The following is an 18,985-nucleotide window of genomic DNA, read 5'->3' as shown; positions in this document are numbered from 1 at the left end:
ATGAGGATAATTCCACATCCTACTCTCCTCCCGCCCGACGGCTATACATGAGAGTTGGTGGCTTTTGATCCCTAAAGTGGTTTGTCCGTCCAAAGTTAACACTCTCCCGCAATCCGCAGCTTCACCTCTAGGCGTCACTGTTGCTCATCTTGTTCATTTTCTCACCAAGTGATCAACAGGTTGGATATACGTTCTGGCATAGGCGTGTAACGTAGCACACAGTTCGTTGAACACCAATAATTATTGAACTAGAGGATGCAAACAAGCTAAAATGGTATCTCTGAGCCGCAAAAGTAATAAGTGAATCAAAAACCCCACCTGAATATTGACACCACCTTCCACCATTGCTGATCAATGCTTGCCCTCCGTAAACCACGCAGTCGCCCTGTCGACAATCGCCTTTCCGCCAGTCTCGATAACATCCCCATGACAAGGAATGACTCTGTCATAGTCCCATTGCTTGATTCTCTTGGCCGACTCCGCAAAGCCCTTCCTGTCTTTCCCGGCAGCTGCGTACCAGAGAAAGCGTTTTTGCCAGGTCATATCACCCTTGGTGTTCATAATACCTGTAAAGAGCTTGGTCAAGAGCCCGGAATTCGGGTGGGCTCCGGCTTTGGAGTATTGCTCGGTGGCAGGGAGGTTGAAGAGCAGATCGGCCTCGATCAAGGTCCTGCTGGGTTTATGGAGAAAAACGAGCTCCTTGTTGGTGTGGGAGTCGAAGTATTCGTACGAGAACTCGGTGTCGAATTCGGGAGTGACATGCATGTCGAGCTTGTTCTTCGCGGAGAAAACATGTGCGAATTTTGTTCCTTTTGTGGCCGGATCTCCCTCTCTCTTCTCTGGCAGTCCTTCCATGCCAATCACTTCTGCTTCGGGGTATTCCTTGGCCCAGGTAGAGATGAATATGTGATGCTCGAAGTCCGGCGCAACGATGTATTTGATGGGACCCATGGACGTGACTTTGGCCTTGACGTCCGGTGTGAGCGCAACGGGAGAAAAGACAGCTACATTGCCTGTCTGTAGCTTGACCAATGTGGCCCGACCGCCAATCTTGATGTGTCCGAACCGCAGAAAAGGTACACTGAGCGTTGTGATATTGGGAGTGACATCCCGGATGACCATGACCTTCGCCGGGTCAGCGGGAATCAAGGAGGAAGCGGATTTAGAGGTAGACATCGTGAAGGCGCAGCTGAGAAGTGGTGGTGTGTTGTAGAGGTACTCGACCTGTCTGTGAAGTTATCTTGCTGCTGAAGTAGCGCTGCTGATGAGGAGAAACTCGGATTGAAATGAAGGGGAGTTCTCATGATATACTTTTCTCTGAGCCCTCGTATACCAGACATCAAACCTTTCCTATCAATCTTTATTCATGGATGTGGCTTGCATTACCAGGTCATTCGGTTGACTTCTACCCCGGTCCGCATGCTTAACGGGCGCGACAGTTAGAGGTCAGACGTCATGCAAGAAGTGGACACCGCGCCGCCACGGCCGTTGCGTTTAAGCCAGATAGAGCCTATTGCGGAAGGGCTTCCAGGGATTCCTCGGCTTGTCGTTTGTGAAACTGTCATCCTCCCCTGCTGGTCAAACTCAACTTCAAAGCGCCTCTTGAGAAGCGACACTCACGTTGACTTACTCATCAAAGACGATGTCCAGCCACCGTACTCGGCGAGGTGCTTTGATTGTGATTGTCAATGTTAGTCAGCCCTTCTTGTCAACCATCCCTCTCTTGTATAGATTTTGGCCTGGAAAGGTTTACAGTCCGCGGAGCCAAGCGAATTAGGGCAATGGGTCGCCTTCTGGGTGCTATTTGGAATGCAATTTGACTGAGGGCGAGCCTCCGCCCAGGCTCGCCAGGCCCGCTGTGGGTGCTCGGCCGTAAAGGTATTTGGAAACGCGCACAAACGAGTACGCTTCGCTGAGGGTGATTGCGATCGGATAGAACTATCTCTTCAGTATCTTCCTCAGCCCTCGTCTGGTAAGTGACGATACAAACAAGCGGCCTGCGGTCGTTGAGTTCGTGGGCGTGGACATGCTCACCATTCGAATTCCGTGAGGCGAAATGCCACCGCAGAATCTAGACAGCTGCAAGGCGGACTCCGCCTGCCTAATAGGAGTCGATCGTTGTCTGCGCCCGATGGAGCTGCCCGCTGCGCTGAACCGCGGATTGGCAGAATTGACTCATCGACGATGTGGTTGAAGGTAGGAACAAGGCTTTGAGGCCAGGGTTGAAGGGCAAAGCGCGTTTTGGGATAGATGATGGGATTGAGTTGGAGGTCTGAGTGAAAATGCGCAGACTGAAGGCAAGCAGTGCCAGTTGCATCAGTGCTGATGGAGAAGGCGCCTCACTTGACCTCACCTCACTTCCCTGCGCCTCTACCTCCACTGTATTCTGCATCTATTTCTTAGCATCAGTGACAGACAAGACTCTCGATGCGCATTCTTATCACCGTCAAAGCTCAGGACGATCTCCTGCGCACCACCGTCTCTGTCATGGACGCTGATATTGAGCCAGAGGACGGTCAGGCGCTGCATGAGCTACAACATGAACAAACACCTCCTGAGGACGATACAACCGAAGCAGCGGCCAAGGCTGTTATGGTACGAGGGGAACGATCTCGACTTGTCTTACGCGCAGCTGATGCTTCGGCAGGTCGCTGATCGTTCCACTGCTCAGTGGTGTGGAAACCTATCGACCGAATCCTGCTCATTCAGACATTTTCTTACGCCGAATACAATCCACATCACCGTCCAGCTCCTCTCTGTCTTAGCATTCTGCGCTCTGCTTTTGCCTTACCTGCAATACACTCGCGCCAAGAAGGCGGTTGTGTGTGATGCATGCAAGCAGAATGCTTGGTCACAGTACGAGAGCAAGCTTGCTCAATGCGACGCTGAGGGGGCGACACAATTCGGTTTCCGCGGTAGAGCCCTCGGGTTGAATTGGATGGAGTATGGGACGATTTTACTTGCTGCGACAGCATGGCAGTATGTGGTGTGGCACTTCCAAGGCTGGATTATCGTGAGAGTATGCTTCGTCAAGACTGCGAGCGAAAGTTATTAGCAGCGATTGTCCATACCAAGGCAACGTCACGAGTCAACAGCGAAGGGGCACCCGGTGATGGTGTCAGAATTATGCTGAACAATGGTATCTGGCATTTCTATTCCCGTCATTAAATAGCCACTTGTGCTTACTATCTACAGAGACCTTTGCAACGCCAATTTCAAGCTCTCTTCCAAGAGCCCGCTACCTCCGCAAACATTGCTTGTCCCCTGGCCGAACTTCTGCTTTATTTCGCCGTACCATACACCGTTTTCTTCATTGCTCAAAACTTGACCATCAAGCAACACATAAGCGGGTTCCTGACCCGGTTCCCGTATGGCCGCGCCGTTGGCACCAGTATCGGCTATATTTGCGGCCGCCGAATAGACCAGCTTCTTGGTTTCCCTTCTCGGGCTCTGAAGACCGCTTGGAGTGACAAGCAAGAGCTCTGGATCATCTCCCGAGGATGGATTCAATGGTGCCCACGTCTTTCTTGTGTCGGGAGACGCCAATGCGGTGTCCAGCACCTGGGTATTGAGAGCCATTCCCGGCGAACGCAAGAACAATGCCTGATCATAATCCCACCGCCCCCACTGCAGCTCCCCGAGTAATTGCGACCTGACGTCCCATGCTTCGTATATCCTTACTGGGTGATAGATGAGGCTGTGCAGCTCCTGGATCTCGCGCATGAAATTCAAGGTTGAGGTGTGGAGAGGAGAAAATTCCGTCTCCCATGTGGATGGGTAGAGGAGTACGATCGACGGTTCTTTGGACAACCGTGATGATGACCGCTGCTGTTTCGCAAAAAGGAGAGCCGAGCACAGATGGTGTGGCTCAAGGAGGGCAAACATGTAGGCGAGACGTTGGAGCGGCGTTTCGTCTCTCGAAGCTGCTTCGGACAGTTCTGGAGAAGAGTCCAAGGGAGGTTGATTCTGGCCATTGATGATTACTGGCACCTGGACCGAGTCCAACACTCCTGCTTCGCTTCCTGGCTTCTGATTACCCTCGACGACCATAACAGACTGCGAGCCATCTTGGGGAGGTTCCAACACTGTCGGGAAAGTATCATTGTCTTCATGTTGGAACTGAGGGGGCAATGTCGGCACTGGCTTTCGTTCGGGTGGTCTTCGAATGGCTTCTTGTATCGACCGTACCGACTGCTGTTGTAGCACGTATCCCGAGAGGAATAGCAGGAATGTAAACATGCAGATTACACCGCTAGAGATGATGACCGAGACGGTCGAGGAGGTTAGGAGGACCATTGCCCTGCAAGGACCAATTCGTGATCCGAGATACAGGTGTGTTCATGCAGCTGGTAGGTACCGTGGTGGTGGTACGAAGAAGATTCTTGGCCGACCCTAACTTCGAAGGTTAGATCTTCTTGGATCTCGGTATACTGGTGAGTTCTCTTCTGTTCGTGCGAGATGGCTTCGGATGAGGCCGCTCATGTGTAAGGAACCCCGTCGGCCTGGTAGTTGCACAGCTGTGTTTACCACCTCGTTGCGAGGGACAACAAGGTTTCTTGGCACGACGCCGCCTTTGGAATTGACCTGCGAGCTGCCTGCGGCTCTGCGCTCCCAACTCTTCTCCTCCACCTCCTCCCGCCTCTCACACTTCGCACTCGTCGGATGTCTGCTCCTCCTTCGACCCCTGCGTTCGCCTTCGGCCGTTCTATTGGGTCTTCCTCACGCCCTACATGCACACTGTCTGCTCGTATATGCCGCCGAGGCCTCAAGGCCCACCAAGGCCTAAACTTGGCGGTCAGTAGGTCTGGCCCGTTCTGGACTTGCTCCTCAGGCAGGCTTTCAATCAGTAATTGAACGACTACTTCCATGCGGATCTTTAGGCTTGTCTTTCGAACTTCACACAAATACAAGCACCGTCTCAATCTCGGGGTTACCTCCGTATCAGAAGAAGATGGCCACAATTGAGCCGCCATCTGCACGAGGCGTTTCCGGGTCCAGCGGCATGCCCTTATTTCAATGACAAGAGTTTGTCTGCCTTGAATCATCCCTGCAAATGCACGCCTTGCATCTACACGGAACTTCGAAGCGAACAGGTTTTAGCGAAGTTTTTGTACATATGACCAGACTGCCTGAGGCATCGCTTCTAACTCTCTACGGCTAGTATATCTGCATGTCTGGGCCACTGCCTTTTGGTCGCCCTTTTCACGAGCAATGATGGGCCAGCCTCATTCAGGCGACAGCTGGGCTGGGCGGCGGCAGCAGCTACCCGGGCACAATGTGTGGCACTATTGGTGAGAAGTGACAGTTTCCATCGAGCCCGTGTTGAGAGTGAGGCTATAGCCTGATGTTCGAATTCAGCCCCTCCCCTCCTTTTCTTGAGCAAAAGCCATATCTTCCCGTGTCGCACGATCGCAGCGGTCTTTCTTCTCCTCCCTCAGCGGATCCAAGAACCCCAACTCACCTCTTGATTGTGTTGGCCATGGCTAACGGCGATGTCTGTGCTGATTGTGAGCGGGCTCATGTCCGTGTCTGGCTCTGTTCAGCCTGCTCCGGTATTTCATTCTGCGACGAATGCTGGCCAAGACAGGCTGCCCACAAGGCAAAAACCACAAATCTCGGTAATCGCGCTCATGCGAAAGAAGACAAGGCCACGATAATGATGATACGCTCAATCCTGGAACCGCCCATGGATCCCCAAGAGATCAGGAATTTGCACGACAAAGATCAGGATTCAAGGTGGTTCGGAGTTGTCAAGTCTTCAGACGGCAGAAAGTCAGAGTTTCACGACTTTGGCCGCTACGCTCAATTGATGCTGGATAGCCGGCCACTCGGCGGCGCGGCGAGATACCCAAAACTCGTCTCGTTCATCGGAGACACATGTAGGTCCTCTCAGATGTGCTATCTGGGAACTCTCTGACATTGGCAAGATGCCGGCAAAAGTACAATCGTGAAAGCGCTGGTATCTCATGGCGGTCTGGTATCCACAGAGGCCGACCGAAGCTCCTTCCACACCCCTGTTCCGGGCTCCAGAGCCAACGAAGGAACAGCGACGTCCGAAGGCGTACACTTGTACGCAGATCCGGAGCATCTGGAGGTTGCGATGCCTATCCTTTATGCTGATTGTGAGGGCCTAAATGCGGGCGAGAAAGTCCCTTTCGCTGTGGAAGAGTCGTCCCATTCTAGGAGGACCACAAAAGAGTCAAGTGGGCCGAGGAAAATGAGAAAGAGAATGCCTGGGAGATCGGTCCCCATTGAGTGGACTAAGGCAAACGATCCTGTCAAAGGAACCCGGGAATACGCTGTCACCAATCTTTACCCTAGATTTCTCTATACTTTCTCTGACGCCATTGTTTTCGTCCAGAGAAATCCCAAGTGAGTATTTTTCACTCGAGAAGAGTACATACTAACGCACACAAGCCAACTTCACATAACCTACAAGTATCTTGTCGATTGGGCAAAGCGCAGCGTCGAAAAATCGCTCAATCAGCCTATTCTGCCCAGCGCAATAGTGGTGCTCAACGCCGTTGAAGTGGCTGGTAAAGAGGAGAGATGGACGATCGAGGACGCGACGAAGAGCTTTTTCCGAGACGTTGAAAGCATCACGACCACTGAACATGATCTAAAAGAGCTCGCGAGGAGCTTCGCTCCCGAAGGCGATCGCCCCAGCTTATCTGCCCGAGAGTTGCTTGAATGTTACTATCGATCTATTCGTGTCATTCGCATTCCTGCGAAAAGCTCCGAGACGTACAACTTGATCAACAATCAAATCTTACAACTCCGAGAGGAAATCGTCAGCGTCTGTCAGACCGCTCACTACGAGAAAAGCATCAAACGCCGGTTGGCCAACGCCGACGACTTGCAGCAATATCTACAAGCAGGTTTCGAGCATTTTGCCAACGACATTGAAACACCTTTTGACTTCAGAATGGTATCCACGCGTAATAAACTCATTGCCCACGACTTTGGCGATCACATTTTGACGTTGGCAAGAACAATCCACGAGAGCACTCGTCACGAGCTTCTCCAACCGAAAATGCTCCTCGGTGGCCTGTGTTCGCTGATAGCATCGTGCATTCTGTTGGATTACGTCCGGAATAACTTACAGGGTGAGTCCGTGCTATGCTCCACGATGCTGAGATCTCCCAATAACATCCTCGCAGGCCCTGTGATTGACTACTTCCCGAAAGATTACGCTCCCTTCTGCAGGACAGCCCTACACATGTTCTGCAACGATGTCATGCCTTGTGAATACACAAGTAAGAAAATTCCGCACTGTTTCAATGTCAAATCGGCCCATGACAAGGGACACCAGAACGAGAAGGGGAAGAGAGAAATTGGAGTGTACAAGTCTTCTCTCATGGCTTCTTCATACGAGAAGGTCTGGCTGAAGAAGATTGAAGACAAGCTGAAGTCGCTCAATAGCACTTTCATACAACAGCTCAGCTCAAGGTATCCACTCCACAAGCAATCTCGAACAGATCTCTCCGGCGACGACGAAGGCTCCATCTCGACAGACATGAAAGTAGTCTCCAGGTTACATGAGGAGAAGCTCGCCGAGTTCTTCTCGTCTCAGATCAAATCCTCGCGAGACTTCATTAGCTGTCTGAGCTGCTTTCGGTGCCTCATGGCCACGCCGGAACATGCCTTGGAATGTGGCCACATCCTCTGTGATTCCTGCATTCGAGAGCACGGAGAGGAACAAGACGATCTGATAACTCTGGTCGGAAGCTGTCCCTTACACGGAGGAAAGAGATCCATGAACTGGGAAATAGCCAAAAAACCCGAATTTGCAGGCCTGCGGATTCTGTGCCTGGACGGGTAAGTGCGTCTCCGCAGCCTCTTGTAAGAAACTAATCATGGCGGCGAAGGGGAGGGATACGTGGAATCGTAGAGCTCGAGATTCTAGCCGCCATTGAGAATTGCATCAACAACTATCATTCAACTCCTGGAATCCAAATCCAGCAGCTGTTCGACCTGATTGTTGGAACTAGGTGAGTGGGCCGGCGGTCGTCCTTGTGCGAATTCCTGACACGCTTAGCACCGGTGGTATCGTCGCCCTCGGTCTTGTAGCAGCTCAGTGGCCCGTATCCGAATGCACGCGCAGATTCAGGTCTCTTTGCAAAACAGCATTCTCCGAACGGGAATTTGCAGATACGGTCTTCGAGAAATTGGCGACGTTGAACCACGGGAGCAAATATAGGACGACACCATTGCATAGAGTTTTGCAAGAGTCCTTTGGTGACGACCTTCTGTTTGGAGGAAAGAGTAACGCCGCGAGATACGCCACGAAGGTAGCTGTGGTGTCTACGTCAGGCACGGGGAACCGAGCCTTGATCATGGCCAACTACAACCGACAGCAAGCATCTGATCCCGGATACACACTGGAGACCGCCAGGGCCCCGAGCGAAGCATTTCATGTCTGGGAAGCTGCCGCGGCGACGTCGGCTGCTCCGTCATATTTCAAACCTTTTGTGAGGCGTGGAAGAACTTACCTTGATGGCGCCATCAATCACAACAATCCTGTGATTATCGCGAAAAGAGAGCGAAGGTTGCTGTGGCCAGATGTCGAATCGCGCCACCCAGATATTTTTCTCTCACTTGGTACGGGTCAGCATGCAACAGAGATGAGCCGAAAACTGGAGAGACTCTCTGGTCATTCCAGAGAGGATCACCTACGAAGAAAGCAGCAGAAAGAAGCACCACGAGACTCTCGAAAGCGTTATCGAGCCGTGAAAGGCATCAAAAACTATTTCAGCGTCCTGGTAAGTATCATTGCGCCAACCTAGTCCTCCCAGTGATCACCAACTCTTCTGACCGCCCTCCTCCAGGTCGACAAAATCGACAACATCCTCGACACTGAATGGTCCTGGCACGAGTTCTATCGCGATACGGTGGGCGAACAGTGGGCAACGGAATTTGCGTCCCATTATTTCCGCATCAACCCTGACCTTAAACAAAAGCCACCACCGTTGGATGCGAAACACGAGGTGGATAACCTTCGGGGGAGGGTACATAAACTGCTCAGACAGCCTCCATTGTCCCGCGAGGTTACGGAAATTGCCAACGCTCTCGTCGCCAGCACCTTCTACTTCAAAAAGGACGAGTCTCATGTCTATGGCGACAAGAAAAACCGGGCGTTTGTGTGCACAGGTGAGTGCAGATGACTCGGAAAGGAAGAAGCTGATAAGTTTGAAAAGGACATATCCGCTGCAAGCTCGCTCACCAGGACCAGAGCATCAAAACCCTAGCTGAATTTCTCCAGAACCATATCATCGGAGACTTTGTTCCCAGCTTTGTTGCGAAGAAGCGTCTGACTTCCTCGGAAGAATTCACGGTACACCATTACTTTTCTTCCAACCTCGGGTGCATCACCTTGCGAAAGCACGAGGCTAAATTGTGGTGCAGATCTTCGATCTCGATAAAAAGTTCCTCGACGACATGTATACTCGCAAAGTATTCAAGGGCACTTACCATGCAGAGATTGAGCTCCGGGACCGCGAAGAGTCAGTCTACATCCTTCTCCGGCTCAGGCAGCCTAACTCGAAACCAAACAAAGTCCATACATGCGACTACCCCATCAGCGGCTTTCCGCGCAAATTTATCGTGGAGCACGAGAGAAATGGTAAATATTCTCCCGGCAACATTTTACTTTTGACGTCGGATTGGACTGACAAAACCTGCAGCGTCGAGAATGCAGAAGCGAGTGCAGGAACTGGCAAGGCGTCGTGAAGCTGCGAGCGAGGCTGCAGCTTCGTTGCCATTGTCACCTACCATCCAGCCCAGCCCCTCAAGGTCGTCATACAACATTACTCGCGTGCCGACTACAGAGAGCCTGACAGATTCGGATCCAGAATACGACGATGGTCTCCTGTCAGAACAAGTGCTGAAAGAGTATGAGGCGTGGTCGGTACCAGACTGAATTGTGTGGCTTGGTGAAGGTTCTCATTGGGGAGGTTATTGCGACTCCGTGTTCGGTGGTCATCTAAAGATCTTGGTAGATAGGTTTCACTCTCATTAATCATATTCCTTCCTAGACGTCGTCCATCTTCTCCAGAGCAAGTCGTGCTCGCCACCCTCAGCCTGACCTGTGCAAGGCTGGAGTTCACATAGGGCAGCACCACCCTAAGCCGAAAGCGGCGTGATGGCTCTGTGACGTCGCTGCGGCTTTGCCAACCGGAGCAAGAAACATTTTCTGGTGTTCACCCACGCCACCCTCTTCCAGGATCAAGTTGTCTAGAGAGCGATACAGTCTTCCTCTCTCTCCAATCAGTGAATAAACAGCCACTATGACGCACCGCGCGGATGCCTCCAATACACTCGATAACCGTGGCTACAGCGGCCCTTTGGTGCGCGGCCAGAATCCTGCCCTCCTCTTGGAAACGGCCATGCGCGACCGCATTACGGACTCTCTTTACTGGAAAGAACAATGCTTCGGACTGAACGCGGCCACTCTGTGCGACCGAGCCGTTGAACTCACCTACATCGGCGGCACTTACGGCGTAGCCATGAAACCTACACCCTTCATCTGCCTAGCATTCAAACTCCTAACCCTCGTCCCCGACCGGGAGATTGTGCTCGAATATCTACAAAACGGAGGGGAAGAGTGGAAGTATCTGAGAGCGCTGGCGGCATTCTATGTCCGCTTGACGTTCGAGCCTGCAGATGTCTACAAAACTCTGGAGCCGTTCCTGGAGGACTCGAGAAAATTACGGCAGAGGAGGAAGGAGTCTTATGTGCTGATACACATGGACGAGTTTGTGGATAATCTGCTCATGAAGGACCGAGTTTGCGGGACAAGTTTGTGGAAAATGCCTGCTAGGCAGTTATTGGAGGATCTGGAACAGCTGGATGAGAGGGTCAGTCCGTTACAGGCGGAGCTGGATGCCATGGAAGAAGAGGAGGACAACAGCGAGAAACAGGATGAGGACGAGGAAATGGGCGATGGGGAGAGGAACGGAACGGCTTCTGAGAATGGAAGGAGTCCCAGGTCGTTGAGCAGGAGTAGGAGTGGAAGCAGGAGCAGGACTCGTTCGATCAGCGATTGAACCGGGACCGCGCATTTACACGGTCTGCAACAACACCAGAGCTTGAGGTCACTTGAAATATGTGGCCTCAAACAACGATAAACTCGTCGTCGCCGGGCGATGGTGACTCGAGCTCCTCTGATCTCAACTTGGCCACCTCACCCTCGACGTCACCGACGCCATGTCCTGCATCCTCTGTCCCGAATGGTGCAATCAGCGACGCCTGGGATCTGATGAGGTCGATCAGAGATGTGCTGTCATCGTGGCGTGCCCACGTCGGATGTTGAATGTGTCTCTCAGGCGCCTTGAACTTATGCGCCGGCGGATCATTTTGGGTCGTGGGTCGAGTCGTGTCGCTGTCATTGTCATCATCGTCAATGTCGGTCTTGACAGCATTCTCGTCTAGTTGGGCGGAGTGTTGGGATTGCCCGTGAGCACCCGTGTCCAGAGCTACTACTTCGTGCTCTTCAACTGCATCATCCTCCCACCCTGGCGACTCAGGCCGTCTTGAACTTTCCGAAGCCGTCAAATTAGCAGCATCTGAGCCGACAGACTTATCATCGTCGTCGCCATTCTCACTCCTAAAGGATCGCTCGGACGCATTGTCGTCATGTGCGGCAGCATCCTCCTGCTGAGCCCAGTTTCCCTCGCCCTGCTCACGGATCACGAGGTCCCGTCCCCTCCATACCTCCCGTCTCAGATACATCTTCCATTCAGGAGCATTACATGCAGCGTCGAGTAATTGGGGCATGCTCGGGCCACCAATGTCTGTGTTAACGACATTCAGCAATGTTATGGAAAAACCACTTCCGCGCGGATCTCCATAGCTCGCAGCGACACCGGTCGTAGTTTGTTTTGGGGTGGTGCACGCGCCAGCATGGCCATACACGCGGACAGGCCAGATGTTCCACTGCTGATGCAGCTGCTCGACCGTTGCGTCAATCACGTCGTTGATCCGGTCTCTGGGGTGGTCGAAATTGACGAGCAACACGGGCTCATTGGAGTTGATGCGCACCTGCCTTGAACGCGAGATGGTAGGACGAAGGAGCGCTTGGAGCATCGAGGTGACCAACTTCGTTGGGTTATCTATTCCTGTACCCCCGCTGTCGTTGTGCTCGTCGATATTGACCCCAGGCTCAATCTTGACGTGCGACGATTCGCAGGTGACCAAGTTTCTCGCGACGAGGCTGGCGACCTTCCGGGCGTCGTCGTCTCCATGGCCACCCCAGTTCAACAGGGCGTCACATATTTTGGCCACGAGGAGGATCCCGGCACCGGGATTTGCTGCGTTTGTGTCTTCGGTCGCTCTGCCCTCTTCGCCCACGGAAATGACATCGCCCACCGTGACCCCGAGGCATCCCGGTAAGTCGAGGATGCTCCTTGGAGCTTGTGCGCCTGAGTCTGGTACATCCATCGTCTTCTCACCGAGGATGACTCTCCGCGATAAAGCTTGCGAGTTTGTCGGCGATCTTGGTCCCGTAGTAAAGCAACCGCGATGCGTGCGTGCACTCTTGCACAGCACTGTTGTCCCAGTCGTATGTAGACGCTGGAGAGTCTAATATCGCGAATCCTGATATTGCGTCAGAGGTCGCTTGTTAGATCTTGGATGCCAGACGGTATGTGTACTGTATGTCAAATCGCATGTACCCACCTAAGTACCTAGGTATATGTGCGCATACACTCCGGATGTATACCTCTCCTGTGTACATACATACAAAAAAGTGCTTCACAAACAACCAGCGAAAAGAATCAGACTTGCAAGATAACAAGATAATCCCCTGCTCAAGTATACTTTACATATATACATATGTCCTTACGTATGTAGGGATGATTAGGATCGCCAAAATTATCACATGCTAGCTCCTCCGTCCATCCTCGCTTTGCTCTTCCCCCCCCCTCCTTGCGCCCGGGCTGGCACCCCTTGGTGGACAATCGCTGACGTACGTTGACGTTTTTTCGAGATCGACGCCGCCCAGACAGCCCGACAGCGAAACAGTTCAACGGCTCAACAGCTCGGCAGCAAAGACCCCGTTTCCCTCGTAAAGACCCCGTACGTGTCAAATAGCCGAGCTTCAGCGGACAGACTCAGCGTGCGAGGAAAACGGGATCGCGAAGCCAAGGGATCGCGGGCGATACATATCTACGGCTCGGACCACAAAGCCGCTCCCAATGATATAGGAGCCTACATATCTTCTGACCGCCTCGTCCACATTGCACATACGTACGCATCCGTGAAGCTCCTGGCTCTGCGAATTCGGTGGGGACGTATATAGGCTTCCTTGAATGCTACACATACATACTCGTAGGTAGCTGACCAGATAGGCAACAAAGGCAGGCAAACAGGCAGGCAAACAGGCAGGCACATACATTACATACGTAGGTACAGGATAGAGATAGGCCAACGGCCGTGAAACTTCTCACCACATACACCCATCCTAACTAACTACAGACCTACCTCCTTCTTGCAGGGAAATGACACCAAAGATAATAGATAGGTACTGTGCTATGCCCATAGCGCGCCAACTTTCGTTCGCAATGCGGATTATGTATGTAGGTAGATAGGTATGCTACCAAGGAAAAAGAATGGTTCGCTCCCCAGTTCCTAGCCATGAATGAAGAAAAGGGAGGAAGAAGTGGAAATCTCAACCTCCAAAGTATCCGTATCGCATGTCGATGAGCTCTAAATCATTTTGCCTTCTCTTTTATGTCTGTGTTTCGTGTGCGTAGGGGTTGATGGTGGTAGTTGTGTCGTTGTGTAGGGTCCTGTCTGGATATACTCATTGGTGTCGGTATGGTTGCCATCTTTCCCCCTCTTTCTTCAACCGCTTGCAGGCGTTTCTATATTCTTCGCGTTTGTCCTTGGAGGTTGTGCCTCACTCCTTAATAGACAGCCGCGTCCACAGCAACAACACATCTTGCGGGTAACCCCCTCGAGTTGGCTACTCAACATCTCCAAACCCCTGCTGCCTCACCCACTTCTCCTTCCAGCCCGGGAACCAAGGGCTCTCGTCCAGCGTGTGATGCTGCCAATCCTTCTCTACGAGCCCCTTCTGGATCTGCTCGCGCTCGTACTCCTCCAGCGCAGGGATCACCACGTGCTCGACGTGCCACGTGTTCTTGTACTTCATAAGGTTCTCCTTGCCGTCCTTGAGCACCTTCAGCACCAGGCTGGGGATGTACGGCTCGTCGCGGAACTCCGACACGGGAGTGAACAGCGCCTTGAAGTTGAAGACGATGCCACCCGACAGGGGTAGGCGGCGGAGCGTCTGCCAGTCGACACGCAGATGGATGCGTGACAGGTCGAGGTCGGGCGATTGGAAGTCGCGGTATTTTTCGTGCGGGTCGCCCGGTGGCATGTACAGTGGCTGGTCGACTTCAAGGCCCCAGGAGCCCCGCTGGATGGGTTTGGGCGAGGGCATCTTGGTGAAGAATCTATTGGGCCAACGTGTTAGCCACCAATTGAAAGAAAAGAGCTGACAGTTTGGGGGCGGGCTTACCGATCCATGCTAAATTGCATCTTTTCCTTGTAGTCGGGGATCGGCGCGTGGATCTGGTGCAACTGCAATCCGATCTTGGTCCCGACATTCCACCCCAGTGCCGAGCAGATCATTCCTGCCCGGAAGTGGTAGTACCCAGTCTCTGGGTTTCGCAGCGTGATGGCGAAGTCTTCGGGGACGTTGTCCAGTAGGACCAGAAGAGGATGCTTGGCCGAGACGTCCTGCTTGGTGCCCAGGATCTTGTTCTCAAACGTCTTCTTGTCAGAGTGAAGCCGGAAGTACTGTGGGTACCGGGCGCAAAGGAACTGGAGAGCCATTTCCATGAGTTCTTTGCAGGCCAGTTCGGAACCAGGCAGCCACTGGAGGACCGCCTCGCCATGTTCGGCGTACAGCTTTTTACGCTGAGCAATTCGGGTGGCGTAGGTGTTTTCCAGTTCCAGCCACCAGTCTGGCTCCATCTTGGTAAGTGCTGTGCCGGGGCAGTCAGTCAACTTGGCAATACAAATCAAAATGGACGAGGGTACTGACACATGGTCTGGTGGTAAGCCCATCGGAAAGGTCGGTATGGTCGTGGAAGTGCTTTATTGACGTCGTGATCATGGTATGGCTTTGGGAGTGGGACACCACTGAGGGCAGCATAATCGGGGAAATCTCCTAGCGCTCGAATTTCTTCGATCTTGTAGCCAGTGAAGACATATTTGTCGGAATCAGCCTTGCGGAAGTCCTCGCCAAACTCGAGAACGGATTTCGTCCAGTTCTTCTCGTCGAATGTCGCATTCTGCAGAATCAGGCGGCGAACTTCGGGTAGCGAGGCAGCGGCTTCCAGAAGGTTTTCTCTGGTCAACGGTGGAAAGGTGTTGACATACTCGGAAGACTTGGGTGGTGAGTTGTTGGGTTCCTTCTTCTCTGGCGAGAGGGAACGAGGCGGCGTGTCTGCACTTGACGTACGACGACCGCGTAACGCCAACCTTCTGAAGACGACTTCTTTCTGACGTTGACTGAGGCTCAGGTAGGTGATGATGCCGACGCAAATAGCGAGACCCAAGTAGAGCAGGGTTCGCTCATCCTGGAACGACCCCATCTCTGACGAGTTGAGAAAGATATACCGAGTGCAAGGGCGAAGGGAAGCGCGCGGTATATGTACAACCAACGGCCACTTGACAGATCGATCTGGGGCAGGAACAGGCTGGGCTTGACGTCTCAGGGAAGTTGGAAGCCACGACCACCAACAATAGCCAAGCGGCGTATGTCACCACAAGCGCGCAAAAGCCAAGTGCCGCTTGTTGACAATCAATGCCAGGGACGGCGAAATGGCGCTGGTATAAATATCGACCGCGGACCTTGAAGATCTCCCGAACAGGACAAAATGCAAGCAAAAATAAAGATAATGGGTCAAGTCACACCACCGAGGCTAAGCAGCGTTCAGGCTAGCGGTAAGACAGGACCTGATTGTAGAATCAAGGCGCAGGAAGGGCAGGTAAAATGTTAGAAAGATTGAGCTTGCAGCAAGCGATGTGAAATTGGGGAAACCAGAGGGGGGTTTGATGATGTTGTCTGTAGGGAGAAGTGAGCTCAAATGGGCGTAGAGCAAGCAGGGACCGCGGCTGTGGCCAATTGTGAACCCCACCGCTCATTGGCGAGTGTATAGAGCTATCAGCCCAGATAGCTCAGACCAGGTACTTTGAATCCAACGACCGTTAGAATGGCTTGACAGGTACCGGGGGGCGGAGCCTATCCTCGACGAGGGTGATCGCAGTGGTTCGTGACAGGTCAGCGAGCAACCTACCTACAGAAGGTGGCCCTCGCAGAACGGCTGGTGCATGAGCCCAAAGGAGAAGAGGACGGATCGGCAGAGGGCAGCCAGATCCAGGGCCGACTTGACTGGCCATCCAGGGATCCGAACAAGCAGGTAGATGGAGCGAGGGACGATGCTGGTCGTCAGAATGCAAAGGCCGGCGGTTGGCTGCACGGACAGCCTTGCCGCAAGGGGTTTAGCCCCAGATTGATACGGCGATAACGGATTGGACCCATTGGCGAGCCCTGATTGGCGGCTGCTTGACCCCGCGACCCCCACTTTCGCCATCCTTCGATTGTTCCTCTTTCGGGCAAATCTATCCCGGCCTTGACCTCTCGAGCTCCTTCGCCCTGGCGTCCGCGCCTGACGACGACAAGACAAACGGTTCCGAGAACAGCCCTCACCGTGCGAGTCAGTTGAAGTCGAAGGTGCAACCTCTCTGTCCTATGGGCACAAGAACAGCCAATCTTGCTCATCATTTGCTCCTCTTGTGCCACGTTCATCTTCTGTGCCTGTATCATCAGCCTGGTCGAGTTCTCGAAGCAATCATGGAGAGGGCCATGGCGTAGCACAATGACCTGTGCAACCCTCCTCCAGTTGGCCGCCCAATCACCTGAAGTTGTCCACACGTGGCCACCATCCCTTCGGATGCTTACCGATCTGTTTCTGGGCTGCTGATCGTGAAAGGGTCATCTGCAATGGCTCGGTTATGCTGTTTGTGAAAGGAGCCAGTTGCTTGGACAACGGGGCGCGTGTTGTTGATGACTCGGCAGCCGCGTAAAGCAACAACTGGAATTCCTTGCAGGTGGAGCTGGCAATGGCAAGTCGCTGGCTTTCAGCCCGTGTGTAGGACAGCTTTCTCAGGTTTGTACCCAGCCATTCGGTTCACCCGTTTTTGGTGACGGGCTGTCGTCCGTTCTCCCGGCGTGATCTCAGTTTCAACATCGCAGGGGCTTGACCTCCAGCCTTATAAGGCAGGGTGAACTTCGAAATGATAGTCTCGGCTCCTTACCATCCAAAGCAGATCCGTGAGTGCGTTTTGCGCCGCAGTGTTGGTCGATCCTGCCTCTTGTTATCGGCCCTCGTCGCTCAAAATATTCAACCTCAACCTTGCTTGTACAGGCCACCACTCGTGGGTGACATGGAGAAGGGACACAGGGTAATCTGGACGCTGATATCAAGCGACACGCGCCTTCTATACCTTCTAGTGCGACGGTAACCTGAACCGCCGTCCTCACTGCGTAAACGATGGTGTAACCCACGAATATGTTGCAAGCTCTCCAAGATTGAGGCCCTGGTTGCGTTTTGGAGATATGGCACCCCAGGACTCGGTTAATGGCGATGCCACAGGATCCCCGATATCAGTCCAGACCCGCGCAGATCCTATTCTTGGACAGCCTTGAGGAAATTCAGACCCGATTAAGGATTGATGAAGGACAGTATAATGCTTGGTGTCCGCCCTCATGCGGGCAACAACCTGAATTTTGTGCGTTGGAATTCTCTCAATTCAGTCTTTCCTTCCTTGAGCACAAACATGCTAGCACTTCCTGGCTCGCTTGCGTCGGATTGTCTGCAGTGCATGATCTTCGGCGCACGAAGCAATTTCCAAAGCCCTCCTCGCAAATACACTGAATGAAGTGCGGCCACAAACAGGATCCCAGTCCCTTGCTCGAAGCGAAAGAACAAAGTGATGGTCGCCTCTCGAAGGAAGGGAGAGTGTCCAACACATGGAGCCTTGGAAAGCCTCTCTGCAAGTCGCAAGGAAGTTTTTGCTTTGTGCGGACATTGGGCAACACTTGTTGAAGTGTGAGACTCGGTGCAACGCTGGCTGTGCCTTCAAGCTAGCCATTGAGCATTAAGAGCTGGACAGAACATCTGCACTGCGACAGAGATGAAAGAAAAGGCAAAAGACTGGACAAGTGCGATGATAACCATCTTGACACCTTCGCAGCCCAATCTCCTTGCAGAACCTGGTAGAGATCCGCACACAGAAGATGTCGGTTCGCCGACCGACGGCAATCCAAGGTTGGACACCTTCTCCAGTTGACAGCAGCGCAGTCATTTGACACGGACGGAAGCCGGAGCTCCCAAGATCCTGTTAGACTGAAAAGAGAATTGTCGTACAGCGCAAGCTTTTGCGTCCAACGACGGTGTGCTACACTCCCGTTGCGACTGAGGGGGTCTGAGAGTCCAAAGCAAATGATGCAGTGCAATGTTGTGCTGGAGGAATATGCAATTTCGACACCGTCTTCCGTGTGTACACCGCAAGAACCGTGATTAAGCGAAGTGGTGGACTGAAGTCAAGCCTTTGTCGAGGCATGCTGGATGGGAGTATCGAATCGCTGGGAGAGCTCCAAGCCTCTAGATCTCGGTGCTATGAAAAAGGGCGAAGCGGGCGCCGACGCACCTAACAAGGTCCCAGGACTCGCCCCGACCCTCTGGACTTGATTCGCATCCCGCTCCATTGCCTCCGTAGTCATTGTCCTGGATGGAAGGCTTTCCTAGGAGACAACTGCGTCCTTTCCCTTAGGATTAACAGGTGTGCGGAGGGAATAGTGCGATCGCCGAGCCACACATAATCAATCCAAGGGTCCATCCGTTATCATGACCCGGCCGCATGGAATGGCTGCGTGGTATAGAGAGCGGAAGTTGGTGTCGTTGCAAGGCTC

The 18,985-nt window shown here is 52.9% G+C and overlaps 7 protein-coding genes across 7 annotated transcripts; 3 read left to right on the top strand and 4 right to left on the bottom strand.

Annotated features, from left to right (window-relative positions):
* Positions 1 to 108: 108 nt before the first annotated feature.
* Positions 109 to 1,945, bottom strand: PV07_00981 (uncharacterized protein). The gene is made up of 2 exons (XM_016387474.1): positions 1,631 to 1,945; positions 109 to 1,574 (listed from the first exon to the last, which is right to left on the bottom strand). The coding sequence occupies exon 2, from the start codon at positions 1,174 to 1,176 to the stop codon at positions 352 to 354; it is 825 nt and encodes a 274-aa protein (XP_016254402.1). The 5' UTR covers positions 1,177 to 1,574; positions 1,631 to 1,945; the 3' UTR covers positions 109 to 351.
* Positions 1,946 to 2,053: 108 nt separating this feature from the next.
* Positions 2,054 to 3,721, top strand: PV07_00980 (uncharacterized protein). Its single transcript, XM_016387473.1, has 3 exons — positions 2,054 to 2,595; positions 2,648 to 3,139; positions 3,196 to 3,721. Exons 1-2 carry the CDS (start codon positions 2,428 to 2,430, stop codon positions 3,053 to 3,055), a joined length of 576 nt encoding a protein of 191 aa, XP_016254401.1. The 5' UTR covers positions 2,054 to 2,427; the 3' UTR covers positions 3,056 to 3,139; positions 3,196 to 3,721.
* Positions 3,137 to 4,495, bottom strand: PV07_00979 (uncharacterized protein). The gene has a single exon (XM_016387472.1). The coding sequence runs from the start codon at positions 4,294 to 4,296 to the stop codon at positions 3,190 to 3,192; it is 1,107 nt and encodes a 368-aa protein (XP_016254400.1). The 5' UTR covers positions 4,297 to 4,495; the 3' UTR covers positions 3,137 to 3,189.
* A 633-nt stretch (positions 4,496 to 5,128) lies between these two features.
* PV07_00978 (uncharacterized protein) lies at positions 5,129 to 10,031 on the top strand. Its single transcript, XM_016387471.1, has 10 exons — positions 5,129 to 5,879; positions 5,928 to 6,372; positions 6,418 to 7,106; positions 7,161 to 7,818; positions 7,869 to 7,991; positions 8,039 to 8,762; positions 8,829 to 9,150; positions 9,198 to 9,334; positions 9,406 to 9,622; positions 9,684 to 10,031. The coding sequence occupies exons 1-10, from the start codon at positions 5,345 to 5,347 to the stop codon at positions 9,917 to 9,919; spliced, it is 4,086 nt and encodes a 1,361-aa protein (XP_016254399.1). The 5' UTR covers positions 5,129 to 5,344; the 3' UTR covers positions 9,920 to 10,031.
* Positions 10,032 to 10,169: 138 nt separating this feature from the next.
* On the top strand, positions 10,170 to 12,776 carry PV07_00976 (uncharacterized protein). The gene has a single exon (XM_016387469.1). It carries the CDS (start codon positions 10,287 to 10,289, stop codon positions 11,043 to 11,045), a length of 759 nt encoding a protein of 252 aa, XP_016254397.1. The 5' UTR covers positions 10,170 to 10,286; the 3' UTR covers positions 11,046 to 12,776.
* Positions 11,113 to 12,438, bottom strand: PV07_00977 (uncharacterized protein; the record flags this gene model as incomplete). Its single annotated transcript, XM_016387470.1, has 1 exon — positions 11,113 to 12,438. The coding sequence occupies one exon, from the start codon at positions 12,436 to 12,438 to the stop codon at positions 11,113 to 11,115; it is 1,326 nt and encodes a 441-aa protein (XP_016254398.1).
* Positions 12,777 to 13,539: 763 nt separating the features above from the next.
* On the bottom strand, positions 13,540 to 18,949 carry PV07_00975 (uncharacterized protein). The gene is made up of 3 exons (XM_016387468.1): positions 15,050 to 18,949; positions 14,522 to 14,990; positions 13,540 to 14,456 (listed from the first exon to the last, which is right to left on the bottom strand). Exons 1-3 carry the CDS (start codon positions 15,600 to 15,602, stop codon positions 13,964 to 13,966), a joined length of 1,515 nt encoding a protein of 504 aa, XP_016254396.1. The 5' UTR covers positions 15,603 to 18,949; the 3' UTR covers positions 13,540 to 13,963.
* Positions 18,950 to 18,985: the final 36 nt, after the last annotated feature.

Source organism: Cladophialophora immunda, assembly GCF_000835495.1.
Source record: "Cladophialophora immunda strain CBS 83496 unplaced genomic scaffold supercont1.1, whole genome shotgun sequence".
Lineage (NCBI taxonomy): Eukaryota > Fungi > Ascomycota > Eurotiomycetes > Chaetothyriales > Herpotrichiellaceae > Cladophialophora > Cladophialophora immunda.
The sequence above is the reverse complement of the archived record's forward strand: the minus strand, read 5'-3'. Positions and strand labels throughout refer to the sequence as shown.